Source organism: Lissotriton helveticus, chromosome 11 (genome assembly GCF_964261635.1).
Source record: "Lissotriton helveticus chromosome 11, aLisHel1.1, whole genome shotgun sequence".
Classification (NCBI taxonomy): Eukaryota; Metazoa; Chordata; class Amphibia; order Caudata; family Salamandridae; genus Lissotriton; species Lissotriton helveticus.
The window spans coordinates 1,133,768,644-1,133,794,449 of NC_136072.1; the positions used below are offsets into that span (position 1 = coordinate 1,133,768,644).

Genomic DNA, 25,806 nt, shown 5'->3' on the forward strand with positions numbered 1-25,806 from the left:
TTCATAACACACTGTCACCATTGCCAAACAAGTTCAACCTTTGAGTCTGAGTATTGAATTGAGTTGGGAACTTAACTACCTCTGTGAGAGGGTCCAGGTTTTCTTTTCATTCTTTTAATCGAGTCCAGAGCTGCCTGTATCTTACATGACCAGTCTTTACTGTGAGTTTCTGTTGCAGCTAGTTAAATTCTCTTGATGGCCTAACAGGTGGGTGGAGCATCTCATTAAGGAACCTGGAACTGATCCAATTTGAGCACTCAGCCTCGAGGTTGGATATTCAAACCTGTGCTGTCCTACCCGAGACTCGCCAGTCTGTCTTCTGCTGTCATGTCCTGAAGGAGGCCCCATGGGACTGGCAGGTGTCCAGAACAAATTGTATTTTGAAAATGTGTGCTAAGGCTGAATCACAACTGTTAATTGGGGAAGTATTTAGCCCTGACATCGTTTTCAGAAATCATTCATAGTGCCAACTAAAGTTTCAGATAATACAAGGCAATAATAAGAATAAATAAAAATGTATCTCTACTTGGGGGGAAAAAAAGTTGCTAAAAAAACCCACAATCATTTGCAATGCAATAGGTCTCCAATTTGTGAGAGTTAGAGCTATTGCATTGTAAATGATGTTTCTTGACGAATTGCTGAAAACAAGACATTTATGTATTTTTAGTTTTGCCCCATTTCAATTCCTGACCTATGTGAGGATTGCTCAAGAATGTATTTAACCAACATCGTGCTAACAGCAACAGTACCAAAATAAGCGCTTCAACACCCATTAAATATCACTAAGTTAACAACTGGCTGTATTTATTATGATGCATCTCATAAGCCCGTCCCTTGCACACAGCCATGTCCCTCCCGCTCCACCAATCATTGCCTTAAAGTTTTGTAGGGGGGCCCGACCTCAAAACATTTTGCTTAGGGGGGGCTCAGAGCAAAAAAGTTTGAAGACCTCTGTTCTAAACAATGGTCAAATATTCTTGAACTATTCCTTCAGGAGGTGAATAGTGACATATAATTGCAAAAAAAAAGCAAAATACTCGCAAAAGCTTAAATAGGGAGATTTAACTAATTCCCTATCACGACAGATATACAGAAAGTCTTGATAAAGGTGGTTTTCATCTGTTTATTCCACCGAAACGCGACAACGCCATCCTTGGTACAATTCAAGACTCCAGCATCGATGGTTGATTCACAGATTCAATAGTAACATAAGATCGATGAAACCATAAAGGAGTTCGAATGTACAAACTGTATCCAACAACTTTATGTTTTACACTTCTGTCTTGCTTCTCAATTATGCAGGTCATAATTGATTGTGATGTATCCATGTTTTTTTATTAGCTGATTAGATTAGCTAGTTAGAATAATTGGTTTTAATGTTATGTCTTTGCATTTATAATAAATGACTTTTTAACTGCTATATGTTTGTGTTATATATGTAAATTATTTTCTCAGAATTGTGCATTGATATAATCCTGCTTGTAACTCACCTCAAGGGAATCTCTCCATACTTCGGGTTAGATAACCCCACTTCCCTTGACTAGATTAAGGGGTACCTCTCTCTTTTCACACACTAAATAGGACTGAGACAGCAGTACACAACTTAACAGGATGGTTATGCTACATCTAGCCCTCTAGTTTCACTGTCTCAGCGTGCAAACTGGATAGCCCAGGCGTTTGAGATTCTGCGGTTCCAGTTAGCAGCCCACCATCACCTGGGTATGAAAACAACCACCGCCCAAGCAAATCAAAGCTCACACCTAAGGCAGAAATATGGAGGGTTAAGGTGCCAAGGCATGTGGAATCTCTTTAACAGGACTACAGGATTTGTATTAGTTTGTGTCTAGCCTGGGCATAGTTCATTGTGAGACCAGTAAAGAGTGGATTGGCAACCTCTATGGTATTTCTGAGGGTTACCAAACATTTGTGCGCATATTTTGAAAAAGGCTGGTCACTTTCAAGTTTTTCCAGTGCAGGAGTACCCACACAAATGGGGGTACCCTGTGGGGCTAGAGGCTTGCCCAGTCCTAACAGGGAATTGCAGTTGGACCTTTTTTAGGTTTCGACCTGGCGAAAAGCATCTTATGTCTTTCACTGTGTGGCTGGGAATCCGCCCCTCTGTTCCATTGGCTATCTCCATAAATGGAGGCTAGCCATTGGAACAGAGATCTGTCCGTCAATTGCGGAGCAGATTCGGGGGAGTTCCGGCCATTTTTACTCATCCTGCCCCTTTGACAACGTCATGCGTCCGTGGGCGGGGTTTATTTATTTATTTTTTGCAAATTTGTTTTGGCCATTCCGCGGCCGACCGCCGCCGGAGGAAGTCCAAGTCCAGGTGAGTGCTGGCCGTTCCCGCCGCCCCCCCCCCCCCGCCCACCCCCCTCCCGCTGACCGTGCTTTTCCCGCCCCCCCCTCCCGCTGTCGGTTTGCCGTCCCCCCGCCCCCGCTGTCCGTGTGCCCACCCGCCCCCCCTCCCGCTGTCCGTGTGCCCGTAGGTGCTTGTTTTTCATCTTGCAAAACTTGCGGAGCCGGTCTTGCCAGATTCGAGCTCATGATTTACTGATCACCACAGATGCCGGTTTATAGCATAATATGCAAGTCATGCTTTTCGAAGGATTGTTAGTTCTATTCCTTCCTCGATCACATCTCCGTTTCGCCGTCTGTCTCCTTCTTTCCTTGGGGTTGCCTCTTGCAAAAAGCTCTACTGAGCGACTCTGTGGGGAATAATACATTTTTCAGGGACTTGCAGAAAACGTCACTGGGACATGCTTACTGAGATGATAAAAATGTAACAGGGTCGCGGCAGGCGAAACGCCGAAATGTTCTCAAAACGTAGGGATTATATTTTGACAATCAGGACAGGTGGCGCCGGCTGGCCCAGCCCTCCACCCCATCGGCGCCCCCTCCCCTCCATCTTTCTTCTATCTTCACATATTTCATTTCAGTCCCTCGCTTTCCCACCCCTTGCGCTCTCGTCCTCAGCATCCCCGCTTCTATTGTCTTCTCTCTCGTCCCCACTCCTCCACCTCCCCTACCAGTCCACCCCTCACTCCCACGCTCCCTCCCTTGACCTCTTTCCTTCTAGCCGCCCTCTCTTTATCTCTACCCCGTCCGCTCTCTGTCTAGCCCTCTTTTCTCCATTCCTGCCTCTCCTCTGTTGCACCCATCGCTCTCTCTCCACCTCGCCACCTCCCGCCCCACGCCCCGCCTCTTCGCCTTGCCTGACTCCCACATGCCAATGCTAAGTGACAGACAAAGCCGGATCTGGTGAAGTTGTGCGAGTCCCCCGGGCGCGGCGCTCCCTCCCCGGGTGCCGGAGGAGACCCCCCAGGCTCCCGTGGGCCCCTCCCGCAGGACTGGGGCTCCCCGTTATTGGTGCTGATGGGCTGCGGTGTGCGCAGCTGGAGGAGTACTAAAATGCACCCTCCCTTAGGAGTTCGACCCGGCGGATTCCCACAGCTGGCACTGGGAGGGAAGGGGGTGGGAGGCTAAGACTACCGCTCCCACGGGAAAATGCTTTTTACGAGTATGTGAGGGATTTGGGATACAGCCCCAAAGAGTATGGGGGTGTTAATAATGGAAGAGGATTGTGGGGCTTATTTGCATATGCCTAGGATGTGGCTGTGTTGTTTTGTTGGGGTCACTGGGCTTTGATGTCTGGACTGGACGTGGGATGGGTCTTTGTAAGATCTGATTGGGTTTTCACTTGGCTGGAAGGGGGGGCGTGGGGTCTATCAAGGGTCTCATAACGGAGGGCATGAGGGGGGGTGCCCATACTGGACTTTCCAGGGTCTCACAAAAGAAATTAAATTAAAAAATCTGTTCAGGGTCTCGGACGGAGCTGTCCAATGTTTCACTCCCAGGAGGGGAGAGGGCGCGGATCTGCCGGAAGTGATGTTCTCCATAACTTACTTCTTTATCTGCGTCCTCGGCAAACATCAACCGTGGTCGGGGCATTGCATTATGCAATGTGTGTGTGTGTGACTGCTCCAGTGTGTGTATGTGACTGCTCCAGAGTGTGTGTGCATGTGACTGCTCCAGAGTGTGTGTGTGTGTGACTGCTCCAGGGTGTGTGTGTATGTGACTGCTCCAGGGTGTGTGTGTATGTGACTGCTCCAGAGTGTGTGTGTATGTGACTGCTCCAGAGTGTGTGTGTGTGTATGTGACTGCTCCAGTGTGTGTGTGTATGTGACTGCTCCAGAGTGTGTGTGTGTGACTGCTCCAGTGGGTGTGTGTATGTGACTGCCCTGGGTGTGTGTGTGTGGGGCTCTGGGTGTGTGTGGCTGGCTCTGGGTGTGTGTGTGTGTGTGTGTGTGTGGCTCTGGGTGTGTGTGTGTTTGGTAGTAATTGCTGTCTGCTTAGCTCGTCCGTAGGGTACAGTAGGTCTCACATTTGCGAGAGATTAAGCTATTGGCAATGTAAATGACAATGCCATTTATTTATCAGTTTTCAAAACCAACACATAAATACAAATTTTGTCATTTACAATGCCAATAGCTCTAACTTTTCCAAAGGCAAAACCGTTGCATTGTAAATGCTTGTTTCCTTTTGTAGGCAGATAGCCATTGGTCGGGCTAGACAGACCTGATTACGATCATTGGGAGCTGGACCGGTCAAGCGACTGAGCTTGGATTGCTAAGTGCGAGCCCATAATACAGGCAATGCGTGTGGCAGATGTATTTCAACAGTGGACAGCATGCAGGAAAATTACCATTTTGTGCAGGCATTGAGAGATTTGGGGCTTGAGAGGGTAATACCCATTTGCCCTGGTCATCGGTGGTACCTTAGCTTTGCGTCATCACCGCTCCAGTTGTGTTCACCAAGGGCCTAGCATTGGTGGCCTCGCATCTTCGAAGGGGAAATTGATATCTACCCTACTTCAACAAATGACTGATCAAGACCGGTGGCAGGCAGCAATGCCTACCTCCCATACAAACAGCGATTTCCTGCTCCATAGCTTGAAATTTTCTATAAAACCTCAATTACAGACTTCTTTGTTGCCATACCATATGGAACCTTTGCCTTTGATGTATCGGTTTCAGCCCAGTCGTCCACTCAGTCAGGACTGTGAGGGAAACAACCTTTACAACGCAACTTTTACAACGCACTACCATTACAACAAAACTTTTACAACGCAACATCCATTACAACGCATGCATTTACAACGCATGACACTACAACGCACACCACTACAACGCATGTCATTACAACTCAGTCATTACAACGCATACCATTACAACGCATAACATTACCATCCAACACTTACCCTACTGTTGCACCCCCTGGAGTTAGAATAGTAATTTTTACCCCTACACTATCCAACACTTACCCTACTGTTGCACCCCCTGGAGTTAGAATAGTAATTTTTACCCCTACACTATCCAACACTTACCCTACTGTTGCACCCCCTGGAGTTAGAATAGTAAATGTTACCCCTACACTATTCAATAGTTACCAAACATGCAATGTAATGTAATGCGTTGTAATGGTATGCGTTGTAAAGGTATTATGCGTTGTAATGGAATGCGTTGTAAATGTAGTTTTTAAAATTTCGTTGTAATGGAATGCGTTGTAATGGATATTGCGTTGTAAAAAATACGTTGTAAAGGTGTGCGTTGTAAAAGTGTGCGTTGTAACGTCATACATCCGGACTGTGAGGCTCCTTTTAGGAATGATGGCCTCCTGCATCATCGTTGTATGCCATGCCCAGCTCCACATGACTTAAGGTCACTGGGAAGATCTAGCTTTGGTAAAGGCGGAACAGCAACAGCTTTTATCAGTGCAGGCTTTTCTCAGACCACAATCCGAAGGTAACCATTACTGTTACCACAGATTCCTCTCTCTCAGGCTGGGGTGAAAATCTCAACAACATGACAGTGGATGTATCCCTCTCAACACCAGGGTGGCCTTGACGACTACCTGAACCTCCTAGTTCAAGTTCAGAAATTTGTATAGCGCACTACTCACCCGGAGAGTCTCAAGGCGCTTGAGGGAGGGAGGTGAATTTACTTATCGAATATCCAGGTTTTTAGTTGCTTTCTGAAAGAGAGGTGGTTCTGAGTGAGGCGGAGGTGGGTGGGGAGAGAATTCCAGGTTTTAGCCGCTAAGTTGGAGAAGGATCTTCCCCCCCATGGTGGATCTGTGGCTGCGCGGGATTGCGGCGAGGGCTTGATTGGACGATCGTAGTTGGCGGGAGGGGGTGTAGAAGGATAGACGCGTGTTGAGGCATTCGGGTCCTAGGTCGTAGAGGGCTTTGTGTGCGTGGGTGAGGAGACGGAACGTTATTCTCTTGTTGACAGGGAGCCAATGGAGGTCTTTCAGGTGGTCGGAAATGTGAGCTTGCCGAGGGATGTCCAAAATGAGCCTGGCTGAGGCGTTTTGGATGCGTTGGAGTTTTTTCTATAGTTTGGCTGTGGTTCCGGCGTAAAGGGTGTTGCCGTAATCCAATCGGCTTGTGACCAGTGCGTGGGTGACTGTCTTTCTTGTTTTGGTGGGGATCCAATGGAAGATTTTTTTGAGCATTCGTAGGATGTTGAAGCAAGATGATGAGACAGCGTTGACTTGTCTGGTCATCGAGAGGGAGGAGTCTAGGATGAAGCCCAGGTTATAGCCATATACCTAGTCCGCAATCCCTTCTTGCAAGTCATTTGAGGGGAGGTAATTCTCATCAAGATGGACAACATGACCACCATGTATTACCTACAGAAACCGGGCAGCACATACACTCCTCAGCTCTAAGACCTTGTGTAGGAAATCTGGCATTGGGCAATCTCGACGTGCAAGTTAGTGGAGCATCCACTGGGTTGGGCAAGAACTGCTAAGACCGCATGAGTAAATCCGCTCTTGTGCGCTCCACCTGCAAGTCCTACATAGGTACTTCCTGCATTGGGGCACCCCACAAATAGACTTGTTCCTCACCACCGAAAACGCAAAATACACCATCTTCATCCCAAATACCCATTGTCTGTGGACAGTGTGCTATTGGTAAATTGGTCAGGGATCTTTAGGTACACTCTTCCTCCTCTCTCACTCCTCCCCTCTCACTTGTCCCATACATGGTGGGGAATGAGAGATGAGAGAAACCTCCCTAACACTTATCTTGGTGGCTTCCACATGGGCCAGGTAACTCGTGTACTCCATGCTCCTTGAGATGCCAGTCGCCTTCTGTAAGGAAATGCTTCTTTTCGTATGGCCATCCACAAGTTTTTCAACTGATGCTGCGAGTTTTTCTACTCATAGAGTGCACGGAGGCCTGCTATCCACACCTCAGTGCCAATGCCCTGGCCCTAAAGTGTTTGTCGAATTGGCTGTACCCAATTGGAAATGGGTAACTTACCCGTAAGACCCTAGTTCAGGGGTCTCCAAACCGATCCTGGAGGGCCGGATCCATGCCAGATTTTTTGGATATCCCCATTGAGATACATGTAGTAATTTTACAAATCTGGCATGGATCCGGCCCTCCAGGACCGGTTTGGAGACCCCTGCCCTAGTTAAACGGGTACCCCAGGGCTTGCAGCACTACTTGTGCCCCCCCCCCCCCCCCCCCCTCTGTTGGTCACCCAGTCTGCCACTGCAGACTGGGAGACTAGTCCCTCACTGACTGCTAGCCTGACTTTGCCATTAAAAGCAATGGCACAGCCACCACTTCCCTTTACATTTAAGTAAGTCACCCCTCTGGCAGACCTACCGAGTCTTAAAGGCAGGACACCGCATATGACACAGGCAGGATGCAAAATATGACACATGCTGGACATGTAGTGTACATATCCTTACATTAAACCCTCAAAACTACTGTTTTCCTGTGGAAAGACTTGGTCTCGCAATTGGTGAATACAGGGTTATATGTTGACTCCTCAGCCGTGCTAACGCCTGAATGGTCACAAGGTATCAAACAATCCGTTACTTTAAGACCGACTTGTATTTCCTGTCGAAATTAATGCAACTTGTTACAGTGTGCAGCTTTAGCAAAGCTGCCACTTTGTTGCCTTTTAAAACTCCTGTGCCTTCACATGCACACAGGGAGCCTGCTTCACGCGACAGTCTTCTACCATACTGGAGAGATGTGCTAATGACTCACCGCTCTCAGAAAGGAGAACACAGAGGGGTTTCAGGCCAGGGAGGTGTCCCCTCCCTCCTGCTGGAAGGCATTTGGTTGTTAGACCCAAAAGGCAGGCTTCAAAAGTGAAGCAGCCTTTGAAGGGCAGATGTTCAAGACTACGAGGGAGGGCTGCCCTGTTGTTGAGGTAGACAGGCTGGCATAGGAAGCAGGTGTGGGAATCCTGTGTCCAAACTGTTTTTGGCAGGGGCGTGTAGTCCTTCTGTAGCTAACCCTGAGGGTGGGCTTGGGAGCTCTGAATTCTGAACACCGAGAGAGGGGTCTTGCCATCTTGGAAGTGGGCAGAATGGTTCATCCTGGGATAGTCGCATGCCACACTTCACATGAAGTGGTCACCAGGTGGGTGGGAACCTAGTATCCCGTTGCTACCAACCGCATCCCTCCCTGAGGGCAATCTGAGCATAAAGAGGGCACCCCTGGCACCCAGACCTCCGATCTTGACCCACTTGGAAAAAGGACCGATGAAGGACTCCCCTGCCGCACCGAGGGACCAGGAAAGAGAGGCTGCCTAGACGAGTACTGCACCTGCTCCGCCGGGTGACTAGCGAAGAGAGGGACTGTGCCTGCTGTGCCCTGCTCAAGGAAAAGCTGTCTCCAGAGCCAAGTCAAGCGGAGATACTCCAAGGGTCAGTGAGCTGGCCTCCTGTCCTTCTGGGGTAATTTGATGCCCCAAAGTCTTCAACCCGATACTACCACCACCATGCAGCACCAAGGACCAACACATGGCGCACCTTAGTTGGCTGAACCAGGAGTGCTGTCTGAGAGTTGCTGAGACCCTCGGAAGGGACGTTTCTGACCCAGGAAGGACTGGCCTGTGACTGTGACAACAGGTGATTGGTCCAGTGGCGACTAGACTTCTGCCAGACCGTAAAGGACTTTGTGAGACGTCGACCCTGCGCAACCGGAACCTCTCACCATCTTTGTGGACTGAAGAATCCCTGCAGAAAGACCCCTGTCGACCGTATCGCATCCACAGCATCCTTGGGGCATCTTCACCATCCTTCATCCCTAGCATTAGGACCACTCCATAGGAATACATTTCAATGCTGATAAAGTGCCTGGAGCTGCAAAAGGACTGCTTCTTCTGCGAAGGTAACTGTTCTTGGGGACCTTGCTGGTCCCCCTGACTAGCTCCCTGTCAGAGTTGGGTCACCCCAAGTACTTGTAACCGACCACATTGACAAGTTTTCTGTGAAAAAGTTTCTAAGTGCCCAGTTCGTTGACTTTGTCAGAAGCTTGTTCCCGTTTGATTTATAATTGAATGTAAAATCTATTTCTCTGGAACCCCCTGGGGGATCTTTTTCATTCTACTGTTTCACTTCTAAAACTACAGTCTATTTTTATAAATTGTTGTCGTATTTGTATGGTGTTTGTGTCGATTTCTTCTTGAGTTGTTTTGGTGCTGCTTAATGCTGTACACTGTTCCTCTGTGCAAGCCTTGCTGCTCAGTGGTATAGCTTCCGAGGGCTGAGAGGAGTTTTCCGGACGAAAACTACTAGACCTAAAGGGGTTGTTAAGTGAGGTCGCCCAACCACACCATATAATACTCCTTGTTTCCTCACAACCAGCATAGGAAGCCCCCCCTGCTCCCGGTTCAGACCTTCTCACACAGAGATTTGGCCAGACTGGCTAGACTCCGAGCATGCACCCTTCAAATGTCAGGCAGGACAAAGGCAGCGTGATCTGAGTTGGGACACGTCTCCAAATTCCAGTGCGCACTATAAGTAGATTCTCTTACCTGGAACTCTTCTGCAGTGATGGGAGCTGTCTCAGTTGTAAATGAGTCTGGTGTAGCAATATGCAGTCACTGAAGAATATGGTGATACCTGGCACTAGCCTCTTGTTTTACAGGTTTGGGTCCCTCCCCTCCCTCCGGTGACCAGACTACCCCCACCGGTAGTCTGGTCACCGGTGCCCTGTTTGCACGCTGGTCTGTTCTGGAACAGAATGACAAACGAGCTGTTCTATATTACATCAACAGGACCAGGCCCTTTTGAAAGTCTAACCAGCTCTTTGTAGCGTTTTTCGAAGACTCACAAAGGCCAAGCCATTTCTAAGGCAGCTATAGCAAGAGGAAGAGTCAAGTGCATCTCAACCTGTTACCATAAAGCTAAGAGAGTCCTACCAATGCCACCTAGGGTGCACTCCATCCTTAAGAATGGGACAGCGTTGGCTTCCTTAGATAGCATCTTGCTACCTGACAAAGCTGCACCTAGGTAACACAACACAGCTTTACCATTCACTGCTATGTGGATATCCTATTGCTGGCCAGACAGTCTTGAGGGCTTTGTTCCAGACATCTGTACTATCCACATGCTACTCACTGCTTATCGCAAGTACTGTTTTTATGGTTTATGCAGAGAATGTGTATTTATAGCCACACATGCTACAAACTCAAAATGCTACTCTGTTCATAGCGTATAGTGCTGTAGATTCACATTTGCTCTCCCTTCTTCCCAGAAGCTTGGGTTGATTGTAAAGGTCTTCTTTTTATTTCCAAGGCGACAATGCGCATGGTGCACCATGCTAAGGTCCATTCACATTATCCTATCTATCTACACACACAGATGCACAGAGTAATATATTATGTTATTACCATTGTTAAGGGTAGGAAGGGACCATTATTCACAAGGGGTCAAGCTTCAAGTGGTTCATGATTCCCCTGCCTCAATAATGGTATTATCCGCATATTCAGTTCTGTGTATGTATATATATATATATATATATATATATATATATATATGTTTTATCCAATGCTATTTTTTTTGTTTGCTGAAAAAAAACACTGAGCAGAGAAAAACGGGAACCAAGGGATTCAATTTGTGCACGTAGGTGAAACAACACTGAAGAAGCCTTCTGATGTTTATCAGTGTTGTTTCCCTCTGAAAATTCATTGTTCTTTGCAAGGTAGCCTCATGTCAGTCTTGCTGTGGTAATAAGTGTGAATGTGTTCTGTTGTTTTAAATAACCTGTTATTGGGCCATATTTATTTTCACTGACATGGCACAAAAATTATGTAGTATGTTTGGGAGATATTTCACAAGATACAGTGGCATAAAAAACTAAAAACCCATCTTTCACAGGGACCCCCAAAATGTGAAAAATATTTCACAGTCCTCTGTGAAATATGGGTTTCATCATATAGTAACTACCTCTTACGAGGCTTAAGACCTTTACCATTGTCCATTGCTTAATAAACATTCACTCTAAGAAAAGTAAACCAAGCCAATACATTTTCATTAAAATTAATGCTCACTGTTGACTGCATCTAGCAGAGAACATCTTCAACACTCTCGTCCTTCGGCTAACGTAATGCGTTTTTTTACCAGAGCAAGTTGTTTTTTCCCTAAAATTCTTAATTAAATAATTAACAGCTTGATTTAGAGTTCGACGCTCAGGCACTCTGTCACAAAAGTGATGGATATCACCTCTGTCCTATTAGAAGTGCTTTAAGATATAATGCACTTGTAATGTTGCGGCCGGGATATTCCCGGATAGTACCTGTCCGCCAAATCGTCCCTCCGTTTTCTTCTTCCATTTCACTTGCTGATAATCAACCAGTATAGTCCTGCATTTCACGTGCTATTTTCAGACAAACATTTGCCTGTTTGAAAAGACTTTTCCATTCTAAATACCCCACAATAAACAAGTAATGCACAGAAGTATAACTGGTATTCTTGAATATGGGCCTACATGGCTGTCTTGAGGTTCTTGTGACATTTACACCCTACTCTGCCTTCGGCCTTGTGGTTTAGGAAATAACTAGAACCCTGTTATACGGTTACCCTTTGGATATCATAGAAATAATAGTATATTATTTGTTGATCTAATGAGCACTCACTCCATTGGAGATTTCTCTTGTGTTGTTTTCTGCAAAACAATGTTCTGCACTTTTTTTCATCTCTCTACTATTAGTAAAGTCAACATACTTTCAACCCATGGTATTTAAGACATTTGTTAGAAAGCTGCAGCCTGCATTTAAAATGCGGTTGTGCCAGTTAGTTTCTTAGGCAGCACCACTACACTTCTCTTAATTTTCACTTTTCTCAATGTCTGTCATCCTTGGTTGTATTCTTTTTTGGCTTTAGGTGAGCCGAGACAAAGACCATTCTCTGACGCTGGACTGGGACCGGGTTCGAGTGTTTGACAGGGAGATTGCTCAGATGTTTTTGAACATCACAAAGATGGTCAGAGAAGCTCGGGTAAGTGTGTGGGAGTATTTGAGTACTAGTGTGCATTCTTATAAAATCTGTCTCTTCAAGCCACTTATCTGGATTGTTAAAATCACGTTACCTGTCGATTACTCATGCTCCTATGCTTGTGAGGGTCTGAGTAGTAGCTATGTATCGTATTGGTGATAAGTAAGGCTCCAAGCCAACCTTAACAGCAACATAGATAAAGTGAGATGTATTTATTTCTTTATGATGATCCTGAATATATGGCGTTATCAATCTTGTTCTCTCTCCAAGATGAACAGGTGGTAAAAACAGTTCTTGTGATTCATAAGGATTCCATAATCTGAGTTCTTTGTCCTAATATTAGATTCACCTAAAGTAATGGATGCTTGCTGCTTATAAATAATCTTCCTGGAGGGTGGATTGTCCCCAATGATCAGTTCACGCAGTCCCCACGAAGTATTCCAATTTATAAGTTAAGTTCCGGTAATGTCGCCGTATCCGTACCGGAAAAATCCACGTAGGTCCCTCACACTGCGGACCTACGTGAATTGTTCCGGTACGGATACGGCGACATTACCTGAACTTAACTTATAAATCAAGCATGTGCACATGTATGAGGTGAGAGAAGCATTTGTGTTGGGGCAGAGGTGAAGACTGAAATTAACTTGTCCACACTTAACTATACATCCTTTGTGTTCCAGGTAGAATCTGTCAGTAAAAAGGAAAAGGCCAAGCAAAGACCCATGGCTCTGAACACTGTGGAAATGCTTCGCGTGGCCAGTTCTTCTTTGGGTAAGTAGAGTAACTGTTGATCTCAACCCTGCGCGCCGATGGGCTGTCTGGGGATATGCATTCTGGAATGGAGAGCAGTGTTGCCAGTCTCTCTCTTAGCATGTTGTGTTTCAGGGTTGACTTGTTAAACCCAGTCTTCAGCCAATGGTGAATCTTGATTGACCTTCAAAAGGACTTTAGCATTGTCTGGTTCCATTAGAAGGTGAACCGATTACTAAACATCACTCTCTTAGTGAAAAGCAGGGTCTTTAACATTTTCCTGAATGAGATATGGTTAGTTTTTAACCTTAAATCCTAGTTCAGAGCATACCATACCTTCTCAGCACAGATTAAGGAGGTGCTGTCAGCTGAATCCTGAGACAGTGATCTTTACTGCTGTAGATGAGCTTAGTGATTATTGGAATTATAAAGTTTGAATTTCTCTGTCATATAGTCAGGCCCCTGCTGTGGATGGGTGTGGTTAATAACTCCTGGACCAGAAATAAACTCTTTTGGTTCTAGGAAGTCCGGGAAGTTAGCTAAGTTTGGAGAAGTATGAGTGTTTCCTTGTAGAAGCTATAATTCAGATTGTCCACAGTTTAGTAGACCCAACAGCCAACCTTTAGCAATGATCCAGCCAAGAAAGAATAATTAGCATGGAATACTGCCTTCTGGCAATGTGACGGTAGATCGAGTTTTGATAACAGCTGTGAGGAGTAATCTTATTAATAAGCAGCTTCTGAGATAATGGATTGTCCATTGCTTTTCACCGAATAAACCAGAGGAGAAAGGGCACCTAATTGTGTCATCAGCCTTTAGCGGTTGGGGGCACCTCCAAAACTAGAATCCGTCTGTTGCATGCTAATGCATTGCAAAACACACAAGATGATAGGCGGAATGTTGCACAATGGCAAAACATTCACCCCCAGTCACGGATCTGGGTTTAATCCATCGTTATTTTGCTCACCAAGCCACCCCAGTTCAGACATGGCCATATGCAAATCAGTCTTGACCCTGTACCTCATGGGAACAGTCCAGCCCGAACTGCCAAGCCATGTCTTTCCTGGACCGGAATCAAGCATCCTAGGACCGGTTTCTGGCTATCAGCCGTCTTCAGCCAGAATAGCTTGTCTTCAGTGGCCTAGTGAGCAAGGGACCCATTATCTGTCACCCATGAAGCTACTGTTCTGCAGCATGAATCTTTTCCGATTCCCATACTGTTCATTATTCTGCCATCTAGTGGTTGGGTCTGGAACTCTCCTCTTGTAGTAGTCTATTATCTTTTTTAGGTCTCGCAGACCTAGCGCTTGAGCGTGCATTAGCTCCTTGCCCTGCGAAGGCTTTTTGTCATCAATACGGTTTAGGAAGGGGACTTAAAGCCCCTCCCATGATTCCTATTGGCTTGCGTCATAGTGCATGGTAAACGCTGGCTTCTCATTTTAAAGGAGGCTTCTTAGTCCCTCCTGGGTACCGCCCTGTCCACTTTTGTCCCTGAGAACAATGAAGCCTTACAGGTAGTAAGGACAGATTCCTGGGCACTCTGGCATGCACAAAAGTGCGTGATGCAAGTTATAAACACTGCTTTAAATAAATGTCTGTAGTCACGGTATTTCAAAGATTTACTTCAAGTATTTATCCATAATGTTACAGTTCGACATTTCAATCATGTTCCATATTCCATCATATGGTAACGTTGTAATTCAAAACATGAATCCAAAAGTCATAAAGGTAGTTAACTCCGTGGGTTAAATGATCCCCAATGCATTTCGTGCAAGGATTGCACTTCTTCAGGGGGAATCTAAATGGTAAAGAAACAAAAGATGTAGGGCGCTACAAATACAGGAGACTAGTGCATATATAGGCACGATTTGAAGGTTGCTAACAGTGAGACTTGTACAAAGAAAAGATGCAAACGGAATCAAGACTACATTACGTTACAGGTAACCAGGAGAGGGGTAACTAAAAGAAACAATCTGTGCTCGATGTTTCTAAAAGGTGTGGAGTGACATGTTATTTCAAAGAGGAATCCAAGAACTTAGAACTATAGGTTAAAACGTGCAAGAGGTTATTGGAATGGTGATGGGGATCGTATGGCGAACGGTGTTCCGAGGTGAGGAACTGGTGAACACTATGCGGTGAAACGGGTGCATGATGCTGTGCAGCGCGTAAAGTGAAATACATGCAGTTCAAACAAATCCCAAAGAGGACGGTGGCAAAAAATCGTGAGCGGTAGGCACTTACCGACAGTAGGTGTTAAGGATTCGTACACGAAATTCAAGTGGTAAACTCCGGTTCGAGGTAAACGAAACCCGGAAGACGCCGCGCATGCGTGCTGGCTCAAAGATTTGTAGAGGGGGAAGTGTTATGAGGATAGAAAGCGGACTATGTTAGGGAGCGGAAGAAGGTGAAGTGAAGGATCGTAAGAAGCAATGATCACTTAAGTAGAAGTAGTTAAAAGAACCCGACTAGTGAGTGATCGTACAGATGAAAGTGACCAAGAAAACCTACTGCATGCTGTTGAGTGAAATAAGTGGAAAAGTAAGAAGGGTAAAGCAAGTGCAGGATGAACAACCGAAAGAGGTGGCAACTGAATGGACAGGTGGCAACAATAATATGGGAAAAAAGAATGAGATGAGAATGGGGGGTGTAAAGGAAGTGTGAACTAGGAAGGTAAAAGAAAATAATGGTATTAATAAATGTGAGAGGGTTAAAGCTTCAAAGAGAGATCAAACTCAGATAACACATATATACAGTACAATGCTGATGACTGACTGATACAGCAAATATAGATGGCAACTATATTCCAGTCTATCATTCAATCCTTTCGGATGTGTGGCCTGAAGGCGGTATATCCAGTAAAGTTCTCGACGAAGTAGATATTTGCTGTTGTCAGTATGAGTGTGTTTGTCCACTACTTCTAGAATGAGGAAGCGAATTTGACTGGGATTGTGGCTGTGTTCAATAAAATGAGCCGCTACACAAGACTTCAGGTTTTTGGTGCGTATGTTGCTGCGATGTTCAGTCAACCTTGTTTTAATTTTGCGCTCAGTTTTGCCCACATATGGGAGGCCACAAGGGCATCTTAGCATATATACAACGTTCATGGAATCACAGGTAGCATTAACTCGGAGGGGTATGGGAGTGCCTTGAGTGGGATGAGATAGACGGTTACCTGGGATAATACTGTTGCAGTGACTGCAATTATGGCATGGTATTGTCCCTTTGAAGGTGATGTTCTCCATTGTAGATGGTTGCTTCAGTAGTGATGCAATGTTTTTAGAACGTTGATATGCGAAAGTGGGTGGTTTTTCAAATATTTTGTTGAAATCTGTTTCAAGTTGTAGCATGGGCCAGTGCTTGCGAATTGACAAACCTACAGACTTACAAATCTTTATCATTGAATTGATGCAATTCACGTTGCATCACAGCTACTTCAAATCTCCCAAAAATGAATTTTTTCAACAATTATCTGGAGTCGCAATGGGAAATTGTGCAGCTCCAGCATATGCGAATTTATTCATGTACCAATTTGAGAACGAACATATCTTGAAGAACCAAGATTGGCAACCATTCGTACTAGCTTATCACCGATACATCGATGATATTTTCCTAGTTTGGAAAGGCAATGAAACCCAATTGTCGAATGCTATTCACCATCTTAATTGTGTGGATGATCGCATCCAGTTCACATACAACAGTGACACCTTGACTATACCTTTTTTGGATGTACAGATCACATTATCAGATAACCAATTTGTAACCTCCATATACACAAAAACCACTGACCGTAACAATTATCTACATTACTGCAGCTTCCATCAACCCAGTCTGAAACGTCATTTACCATATTCACAACTTCTCCGAGCCAAAAGGATTGCATCCACATCGGAATTGTATACACAGAATAGCGCTACTATCATCACCAAATTCAAACAAAGGGGTTACCCCAGAGAACTCACCCAAACTGCTGAAGACAGAGTGTCCACCAAACTGAGACAAGAGTTACTACAACCTAGAGAAAAGTCTCCTGACATGGATACACGTGTAGTTTTCGTATCTAAATTTTCTACACAATCCACCAAAATCAAACAGTCAATTCGCAAGCACTGGCCCATGCTACAACTTGAAACAGATGTCAACAAAATATTTGAAAAACCACCCACTTTCACATATCAACGTTCTAAAAACATTGCATCACTGCTGAAGCAACCATCTACAATGGAGAACATCACCTTCAAAGGGACAATACCATGCCATAATTGCAGTCACTGCAACAGTATTATCCCAGGTAACCGTCTATCTCATCCCACTCAAGGCACTCCCATACCCCTCCGAGTTAATGCTACCTGTGATTCCATGAACGTTGTATATATGCTAAGATGCCCTTGTGGCCTCCCATATGTGGGCAAAACTGAGCGCAAAATTAAAACAAGGTTGACTGAACATCGCAGCAACATATGCACCAAAAACCTGAAGTCTTGTGTAGCGGCTCATTTTATTGAACACAGCCACAATCCCAGTCAAATTCGCTTCCTCATTCTAGAAGTAGTGGACAAACACACTCATACTGACAACAGCAAATATCTACTTCGTCAAGAACTTTACTGGATATACCGCCTTCAGGCCACACATCCGAAAGGATTGAATGATAGACTGGAATATAGTTGCCATCTATAATTGCTGTATCAGTCAGTCATCAGCATTGTACTGTATATATGTGTTATCTGAGTTTGATCTCTCTTTGAAGCTTTAACCCTCTCACATTTATTAATACCATTATTTTCTTTTACCTTCCTAGTTCACACTTCCTTTACACCCCCCATTCTCATCTCATTCTTTTTTCCCATATTATTGTTGCCACCTGTCCATTCAGTTGCCACCTCTTTCGGTTGTTCATCCTGCACTTGCTTTACCCTTCTTACTTTTCCACTTACTTCACTCAACAGCATGCAGTAGGTTTTCTTGGTCACTTTCATCTGTACGATCAGTCACTAGTCGGGTTCTTTTAACTACTTCTACTTAAGTGATCATTGCTTCTTACGATCCTTCACTTCACCTTCTTCCGCTCCCTAACATAGTCCGCTTTCTATCCTCATAACACTTCCCCCTCTACAAATCTTTGAGCCAGCACGCATGCGCGGCGTCTTCCGGGTTTCGTTTACCTCGAACCGGAGTTTACCACTTGAATTTCGTGTACGAATCCTTAACACCTACTGTCGGTAAGTGCCTACCGCTCACGATTTTTTGCCACCGTCCTCTTTCGGATTTGTTTGAACTGCATGTATTTCACTTTACGCGCTGCACAGCATCATGCACCCGTTTCGCCGCATAGTGTTCACCAGTTCCTCACCTCGGAACACCGTTCGCCATACGATCCCCATCACCATTCCAATAACATCTTGCACGTTTTAACCTATAGTTCTAAGTTCTTGGATTCCTCTTTGAAATAACATGTCACTCCACACCTTTTAGAAACATCGAGCACAGATTGTTTCTTTTAGTTACCCCTCACCTGGTTACCTGTAACGTAATGTAGTCTCGATTCCATTTGCATCTTTTCTTTGTAAAAGTCTCACTGTTAGCAACCTTCAAATCGTGCCTATATATGCACTAGTCTCCTGTATTTGTAGCGCCCTACATCTTTTGTTTCTTTACCATTTAGATTCCCCCTGAAGAAGTGCAATCCTTGCACGAAATGCATTGGGGATCATTTAACCCACGGAGTTAATTACCTTTATGACTTTTGGATTCATGTTTTGAATTACAACGTTACCATATGATGGAATATGGAACATGATTGAAATGTCGAACTGTAACGTTATGGATAAATACTTGAAGTAAATCTTTGAAATACCGTGACTACAGACATTTATTTAAAGCAGTGTTTATAACTTGCATCACGCACTTTTGTGCATGCCAGAGTGCCCAGGAATCTGTCCTTACTACCTCTAAGGCTTCATTGTTCTCAGATTTGCAGCACCTTTTGGACCCAGAAGGTGTTTTCCTGTGCACCTATTACCATTGAAGAGTATTTACCCCTGGATAACATTATCTACTCCGGAGTGTAGCGGTCCACAAACTTTCACTTTTGTCCCTGCCCACCCGGACTGGATCTTTTACTCGCGGCGTGACACAGCACTTTTTTTTTTTGCTGTTGTATATAGCGCTTACTAGGTGGTAAATTGTCATAGCCCATTACGTGAGCACCTGTTGCTTTACAAGCAGACACGTTCATTTTTAGGCATAGATTACATGATGTGCCCAGAAACACAAGATGTATGAGCGTCGGTGCCGAGATTCGAACCAGGTTCCCTAGCTTCGAAGTCCGAGGCTGAAGCCGTTCTGCTCTGTTGCTCTACAGTCAAATACGTGTGTATACCGGAGCTGTTGTTAAAGTGCTTCTGTTCCGACAGGTGAGGGCGTCATGACAAGTGACACCCACAAGTGTCTGGGGCCACAGAACTTGAAAGAGCTGTGTGACGATTCCCTGCCACAAGAAGGCTATTGGGGTCAACATGGGGGCGCGATCTGTGTGGATTTATACAAAATACCCCTTAGTATCGTTTGCATTGCTGATGTGTTGTCAGGCCTCTATGAGAGTTCAGGGAGTGTTTAAATGCTTACACCTGACGTGTTGAGTCCGTCAGTTGTGCACTTCCTGTCTGCCTCCGTTAATTAAACCGTGGCATTGCATAAAGATGGTCATATGCGGCTTGCGTTATTTCTGGTCAAACTGCCACGTTTTTAATTCTTTGCGAAAGAACTGATTGTCCGCGAGTGAGAGAGAAGATGAAATGGAAGCTTGTTCTAGAGATGGTCGGCAAGAAAAGGATTGTCCCACCGTTTCGTACAGTGCGGACTCGCAGTGGGGTAAGTAGAGATTTTGAACTGGACCTTAACATTCTTTCTGGCTGGTACCTTTTAAGCTTTTTAGCTAGATAACCAGGCCCAGTGCCATATATGATGTTATGGGTAAGGCATATGATTTTAAAATGGCCTCTTTTTCTTACTGGAAGCCAGTGGAGGGACCTCAGAGTTGTGACTGAGGGGGATCTCGGTGGAAGATTTAGGACAAGTCTGGCAGCAGTGTTCTGCAGGACCTACACATGACTGACCTTCCCCGCAGGCACACGCATGCACCTGCACTAGTTGTGCATTCAATCACGTTCTCTCAACATACATATATACAGTGCTTCAATATTGTGACGTAACTTTTTTTAACTGTTTTTGAAGTATGCACATTAGATTAGACAGCAGGCAGCTCTCTGATACCCAAAAGGCATAGGCACAATTCCACTGTGTTTTCACTGTGTTCTCATTCAGGATGGGAGGAGAGCGGGGGCAGGGAGACCAGCTAGCCCCCTTTCACAGTGCAGGTGGTGTAGCGCCCAGAGGACCCCTCCCTGCTCTACCACTCTGAGAACTGCCGGGTGTCCTGTGTGCACAGCTAGCGCCCTTTGAGGGGCGTAGAGACATGCTCTTAAACTCTGACATTGTGGGCCATTGCTGAAGAGGGGTCTTGGGCTCAATCTGCAGTGTGGTGATGAGATACATTAGTGACATCCCCAAAGTGAAAAGCGGAGCCATACACGCTATGGTATTACAGTGCTCTATGGTCCCCAAGGCGCTGTTAGGGGGAGGGGGCCATTCCTGTTCCAGACATCAGTTTTCAGCTCTGTACTTCAAGGCTGTGACTCTTTTATTTCTGGAGGTAGCACCCCCAGGGAACAGCACTGGCCTGTTTGAAGTGGATTAAAGTCTCTTAGGTGAGGAGGGGGGAGTTGGAGGTATATTTTTGGCTGGGGAAATAATGTCATTCACTTTACAGCCGCTTTAACTGCTGGACATACACAAGCAGTTGTTGCGTGGCTCGCTGGTTTGAATACTGAATCATCAATGGAGCGCACGCTGGTAGGGTACATCCATCCTGTTCCAAACCTGTGCCACGCTAGTAGCGGCTTCCTGGCTAAAGCAATCCCTCCATCCACCCTGGTATTTTACTGGCACTTCCTATGTGTGGTTCATGACCTCATCTGCGTTACTGTACCTGGCATGATGCGGATTTCTCGCTTTAACGCTTCCTGTGCCCCTGACAAGTTTTTGTGATTTTTTTATTAGTAAGCAGGGCTGCTTTACCAATAAAGTGTATATACTGACTCTTCTCACTACTGCTGGTGTGTGTGTGTGTGTGTGTGTGTGTGTGTGTGTGTATGTATATGTGTATATATATATATATATATATATATATATATATATATATATATATATATATATATATATATATATATATATATATATATAAAATAAGTTTCTAGATACAGATTAGGATTAACTTGGTATAGAATTGATCTGAACACTCAAAGCCATGTGACCAAATGTTGGTTATGTTTACTAATTCACTCTCAAAATGGCCCGCACATACATCCAGCGGAACCAGCATATTCGTAGAACTGCAGGTAAAATGTGACAAAAAAAGTTTGAGCATTATCCAGGGCTGATCACTGGACGATCATATACGTATCTCAGTGTCGGAGGGATGGTCGGAAGCAGAAGCGAGGAGGCAGTATGTGTTCAATATTGGATTTTTATTAAAGTAATTGCCAAACTTGGTAGCACACGGTTAGTGGCATAAATAGTTCTTGGCCTACAAATGTTTCAAAAGAAAGAAAGGAAGTGACGAGTGAGATGCAGGCAGCTTTCTCAGGACTGATATAGCTAGATGCTTTTCTTCAGATTTCACAACTCTGTGGTGATCCAGAAACCTATTACGGGTTTCTACCTGGCGTGGTGGGCTCCAGAAACCTATTACGGGTTTCTACGGGCTTGCAAGGTCCAGAGACCTATTACGGGTTTCTACAGGGTTGCCGGGGTCCAGAAACCTATTACGGGTTTCTACAGGGTTGCTGGGGTCCAGAAACCTATTACGGGTTTCTACAGGGTTGCCGGGGTCCAGAAACCTATTACGGGTTTCTACAGGGTTGCCGGGGTCCTGAAACCTATTACGGGTTTCTACAGGGTTGCCGGGGTCAAGGAATAGACTCAAGAAAAGTAGCGGTCAATATATGGCTCTTTATAGGTGCAGGTACCGTCACCAAAATCCCCACGTGAAAATGTAAAGAGGACAAGTTGTCGGCGGAGGTGTTTAGACGACTCAGAGGCGAGGTAGTTAAGGGAAGCGCAGAGGAAGGAAAACAGGCTAAAGGCTCGTGTTCTGTAACAACCTGGTACAATAATGTAACTGAGCTGGACGGGCTATTGACTATATGCTCTTAGGGTGCTACTGCGCTTTGCCCTAACACCCCTGTCCCACCCCTTCCCTCATTTACCCTCTCCTCCCCTCAGTCCCCAGTACCGTTCACGTACTGCTGTGAGCCTCAACTCTCCTGAGTTGTGGCGGCTCGCATGTCCTCCGGGACCCACCACTCCTCGCTTCACGTTTCGGTGGATTCTCCTTCGTTTTCTCCTTTTCCGGCGTCGGCGTTGCTCCTGGACTTTGTCTCGCTCTCTTGGCCGTCGGGTCCTGGATACTTCTCAGCTGGCGCGCCTTCCGTGTTGTGTCCTCCCTTTTTCTGCCCGTCGTGACCTTCTGTCGGCGCTCCTGATTGGATTATGTGGCTTCCCGTCCCGCTTTCCTAATGTACGACTGCTTCCGGGTTACTTCTGGCGTTCTGCAGGAGGAGGGGAGAGGCTTCCATTAGCGGCGTCGTTCCGGAGACATCCTCGTCCTGCATAAGGTAAGGATACCATATTGTATGCAGCGGGTTCTCTGGTCATGAGCAGGGCTGGCCCCGGGACTTCCTCACATCCCCCTTCCCTAACTTTCTTGTGTACAAGAAAAGGTTCATAGGGATATCTGGACATAAAATCTGCATTGGCATGTTCTTTCCCTTTTCTGTGGTGTACAGTGTATCTAAAAGGTTGAAGGGCCAAGAACCACCTAAGGATTCTTTGATTGTGACCTTTGTTTCGTGAAAGCCATTCGAGAGGAGCATGATCAGTATATAGTTGAAACTCTCTACCGTCTAAATAATACCTAAGGGCTTCCACAGCCCATTTGATGGCTAAGGCCTCTTTTTCGATGACAACATAACGGGTCTCTCTCTGAAACAACTTCGGACTAATAAAGAGAATGAGATGTTCCTGTCCGGTCGAGTAATCTTGGGACAACACTGCACCTATACCATGATCAGATGCGTCTGTCTGTAATAGGAAGGGTTTTTCATAGTCTGGATTGGTAAGCAGAGGTTTGGAAGTGATGATATGTTTCAATTGTTGAAATGCCTGTAGTGCTAAAGGGGAGGGATCCCTCAAACTCCTTTCTGGATGATTTTTCTTTAACAGGTCTGTTAAGGGAGAGGCTATTTCAGAGAAGCAAGGGGTGAATCTTCTATAATAACCGAGTAGGCCTAAAAAGGCCCTGAGGTCTCTCTTGGTTTTGGCGAATGGAAATTGGGCTATTGTGGCGACTTTCTCTTCTTGGGGTCTCAAGCAACCTCCTCCTAACTTAAATCCGAGGTACTTTACGGACCTGGCTGCTAAATGGCTCTTGGCCGGGTTGATGGATAGTCCTGCCTCTTTTAGTGATTGGATGACTTCGGTCAAATGTTGAAGGTGTTCTTCCCAGGAATTGCTATAGATGATAATGTCATTTAAGTAAGCAGCGGCGTAATGTTGGTGAGGTTGTAAGACTTTATTCATAAGACAGAAAGTTGCCGGGGCGCCATGCAACCCAAAGGGTAACCCCTTAAAGTGATATAATCCTTGGGGTGTGCAAAAGGCAGTTTTTAGGTCTCGCCTAGACGAAAGCAAAAGCGAAGCTTTTGCTGTCTAGGGCGAGACAACTTATGTTATCACTTTTGGGGGAATGTGGACAGCAGACTGTCGCGCGCTTCTCCTGCCGGAGATTTGACCTCGTGGGCGCGCTTTGGCGCCTTGGCTGCTTGTTGCGCTTTCATTTATGGCGCGCACGGCGCCGTGCCCCTCTCGTGCCAGCCACACGCATCCACAGGCACACACACACACACTGCATACACACACGCACCCCCCCCTTTAACAGACCCCCGCGCACACAGACAGACGCACGCACAGACACACTCAGACACACGCGCGTACACCCCCCCCCCCCCCAGTCACGGGCTCTCGCGCACACATACATACACACGCACACAGACACACACACGTATCCCCCCTCCACTCACCGTGCTCTTGTCACGTCTTGTGGGCTCTGATGGGCGGGGGCGACGCGGCCAGGGGCTCCAGTGCTGCTACGGCAGTCCCTGCGGTGCACGAGCTGGGCAAGACGGCGGCTGCGCAGGATTCGGCTGGATGACGTCCGCTTCCTTCAGTGTGCACGAGCTGGGCAAGACGGCGGCTGCGCAGGATTCGCCTGGATGACGTCAGCTTCCTTCAGTCCGTCCTCCGTATTCATTCTATGGGGGATAGACCGGTCCCTCTCTCCCTTTTTAATCACTTGTTTAAACAGTCGCTGACCCCCTCATTAATATACTGATGGCAGACCACAGTGGAAGAATCACTGCCGTAAGCGATATGCGGTAACACAGCACAAACATTAGTGTAGACTCACAGCACCTTGTGTTTGCCTGTTACTAATATGTTCAAGTATGTACAGGTGAGACTGTTAGCATAGTGCCCAAATTAGAGACCCTGTGCCTTCACCAGCATTTAACGCTTCACCCTAGTCATGCTGCTCTTAGCTTCACTGGTTAAGTCCTCATCTCAGTCTGCAGCAAATACTCAGATTTGTGGGGGGGGGAATGACTCCTCTTCGAACAATCCAGAAAAATGGCTATTCATACCACAAACTGAGAAGACATTCTCCCGGTAACTATCCTTCTCCTACAGTATTATGCGCATGTCCCCAGGGTTTTTGATGCACTCATGTAAGATATTTGAGGGGTTTTCCATGTGTGGACCTTTCAAGTTAATGCCCGACAGGCTTTCCATTGTGATTCGAGCAATATATAGTGAAACAAGGAACGGAGCTTTATCTGAAAGGGAACATCTGATGCCAAGATAATGCCATGCCTCGGAGCAGCAAAGCTTATTTCTGTGCTCCAGTGCACTCGTTAAAGGTCCCAAAGGCGACACCTATTGGCTATACCGCATGCGTGACTTCGAATTAAGCACTACATGACTCCCGTTTCCTTTCAGCAGGACGCCGTGCACATCGTCTACTAGCAGGCATGTGTATTTCCCACGGTTGCTTACAGCCTGGTTAGCTTTTTGATGCAATTTGCCCAGTGACATAGCAATGCATTATATTAACTTTAACTCATGCGTTTCAGTTATCACACTTGTACCTTAGAAGGGCTATTTCTTTAACAGAGAAGTCTCGTACTTTCTCTTCCTTCCAAATATCTTGGGTGATATATAATTAACATGCCCCATAGTTTTGACTTCGTATGTTCATGTACTATTTAGCTGCATTTTCATACCATTATGAGTGAGTATATACACAACGTGTCCCTTCGGCGCTTGGACTGTTTTACCTGCATTTTCCATACATTATGAGAGAATACATTTAGAAGACGTGTCTGCATAGTAACTTTACCACGCCGATTCTAATTAGTTAACACGTGCGTTACGCTGTGTTTATTATCAGGCAATTAATACATAAACATGGCTAAACTTAGGACTTTAACACAAGCATTTGCAATGCAATAGGTCTCGCAATTGTGAGAGTTTGAGCTATTGGCATTGTAAATGACAATGCCTTATTTT

At 45.7% G+C, this 25,806-nt stretch overlaps 1 protein-coding gene across 2 annotated transcripts in view; it reads left to right on the forward strand.

Annotated features, from left to right (window-relative positions):
* TOP3B (DNA topoisomerase III beta) overlaps nt 1-25,806 on the forward strand; it is a 133,003-nt gene that overhangs the window by 44,347 nt on the left and 62,850 nt on the right. For both annotated transcript variants that reach the window (XM_078667879.1, XM_078667880.1), the window contains exons 8-9: nt 12,205-12,318; nt 12,996-13,086. In XM_078667879.1, coding sequence (XP_078524005.1) covers nt 12,205-12,318; nt 12,996-13,086 — 205 coding nt within the window. The remainder of the gene's footprint in view (nt 1-12,204; nt 12,319-12,995; nt 13,087-25,806) is intronic.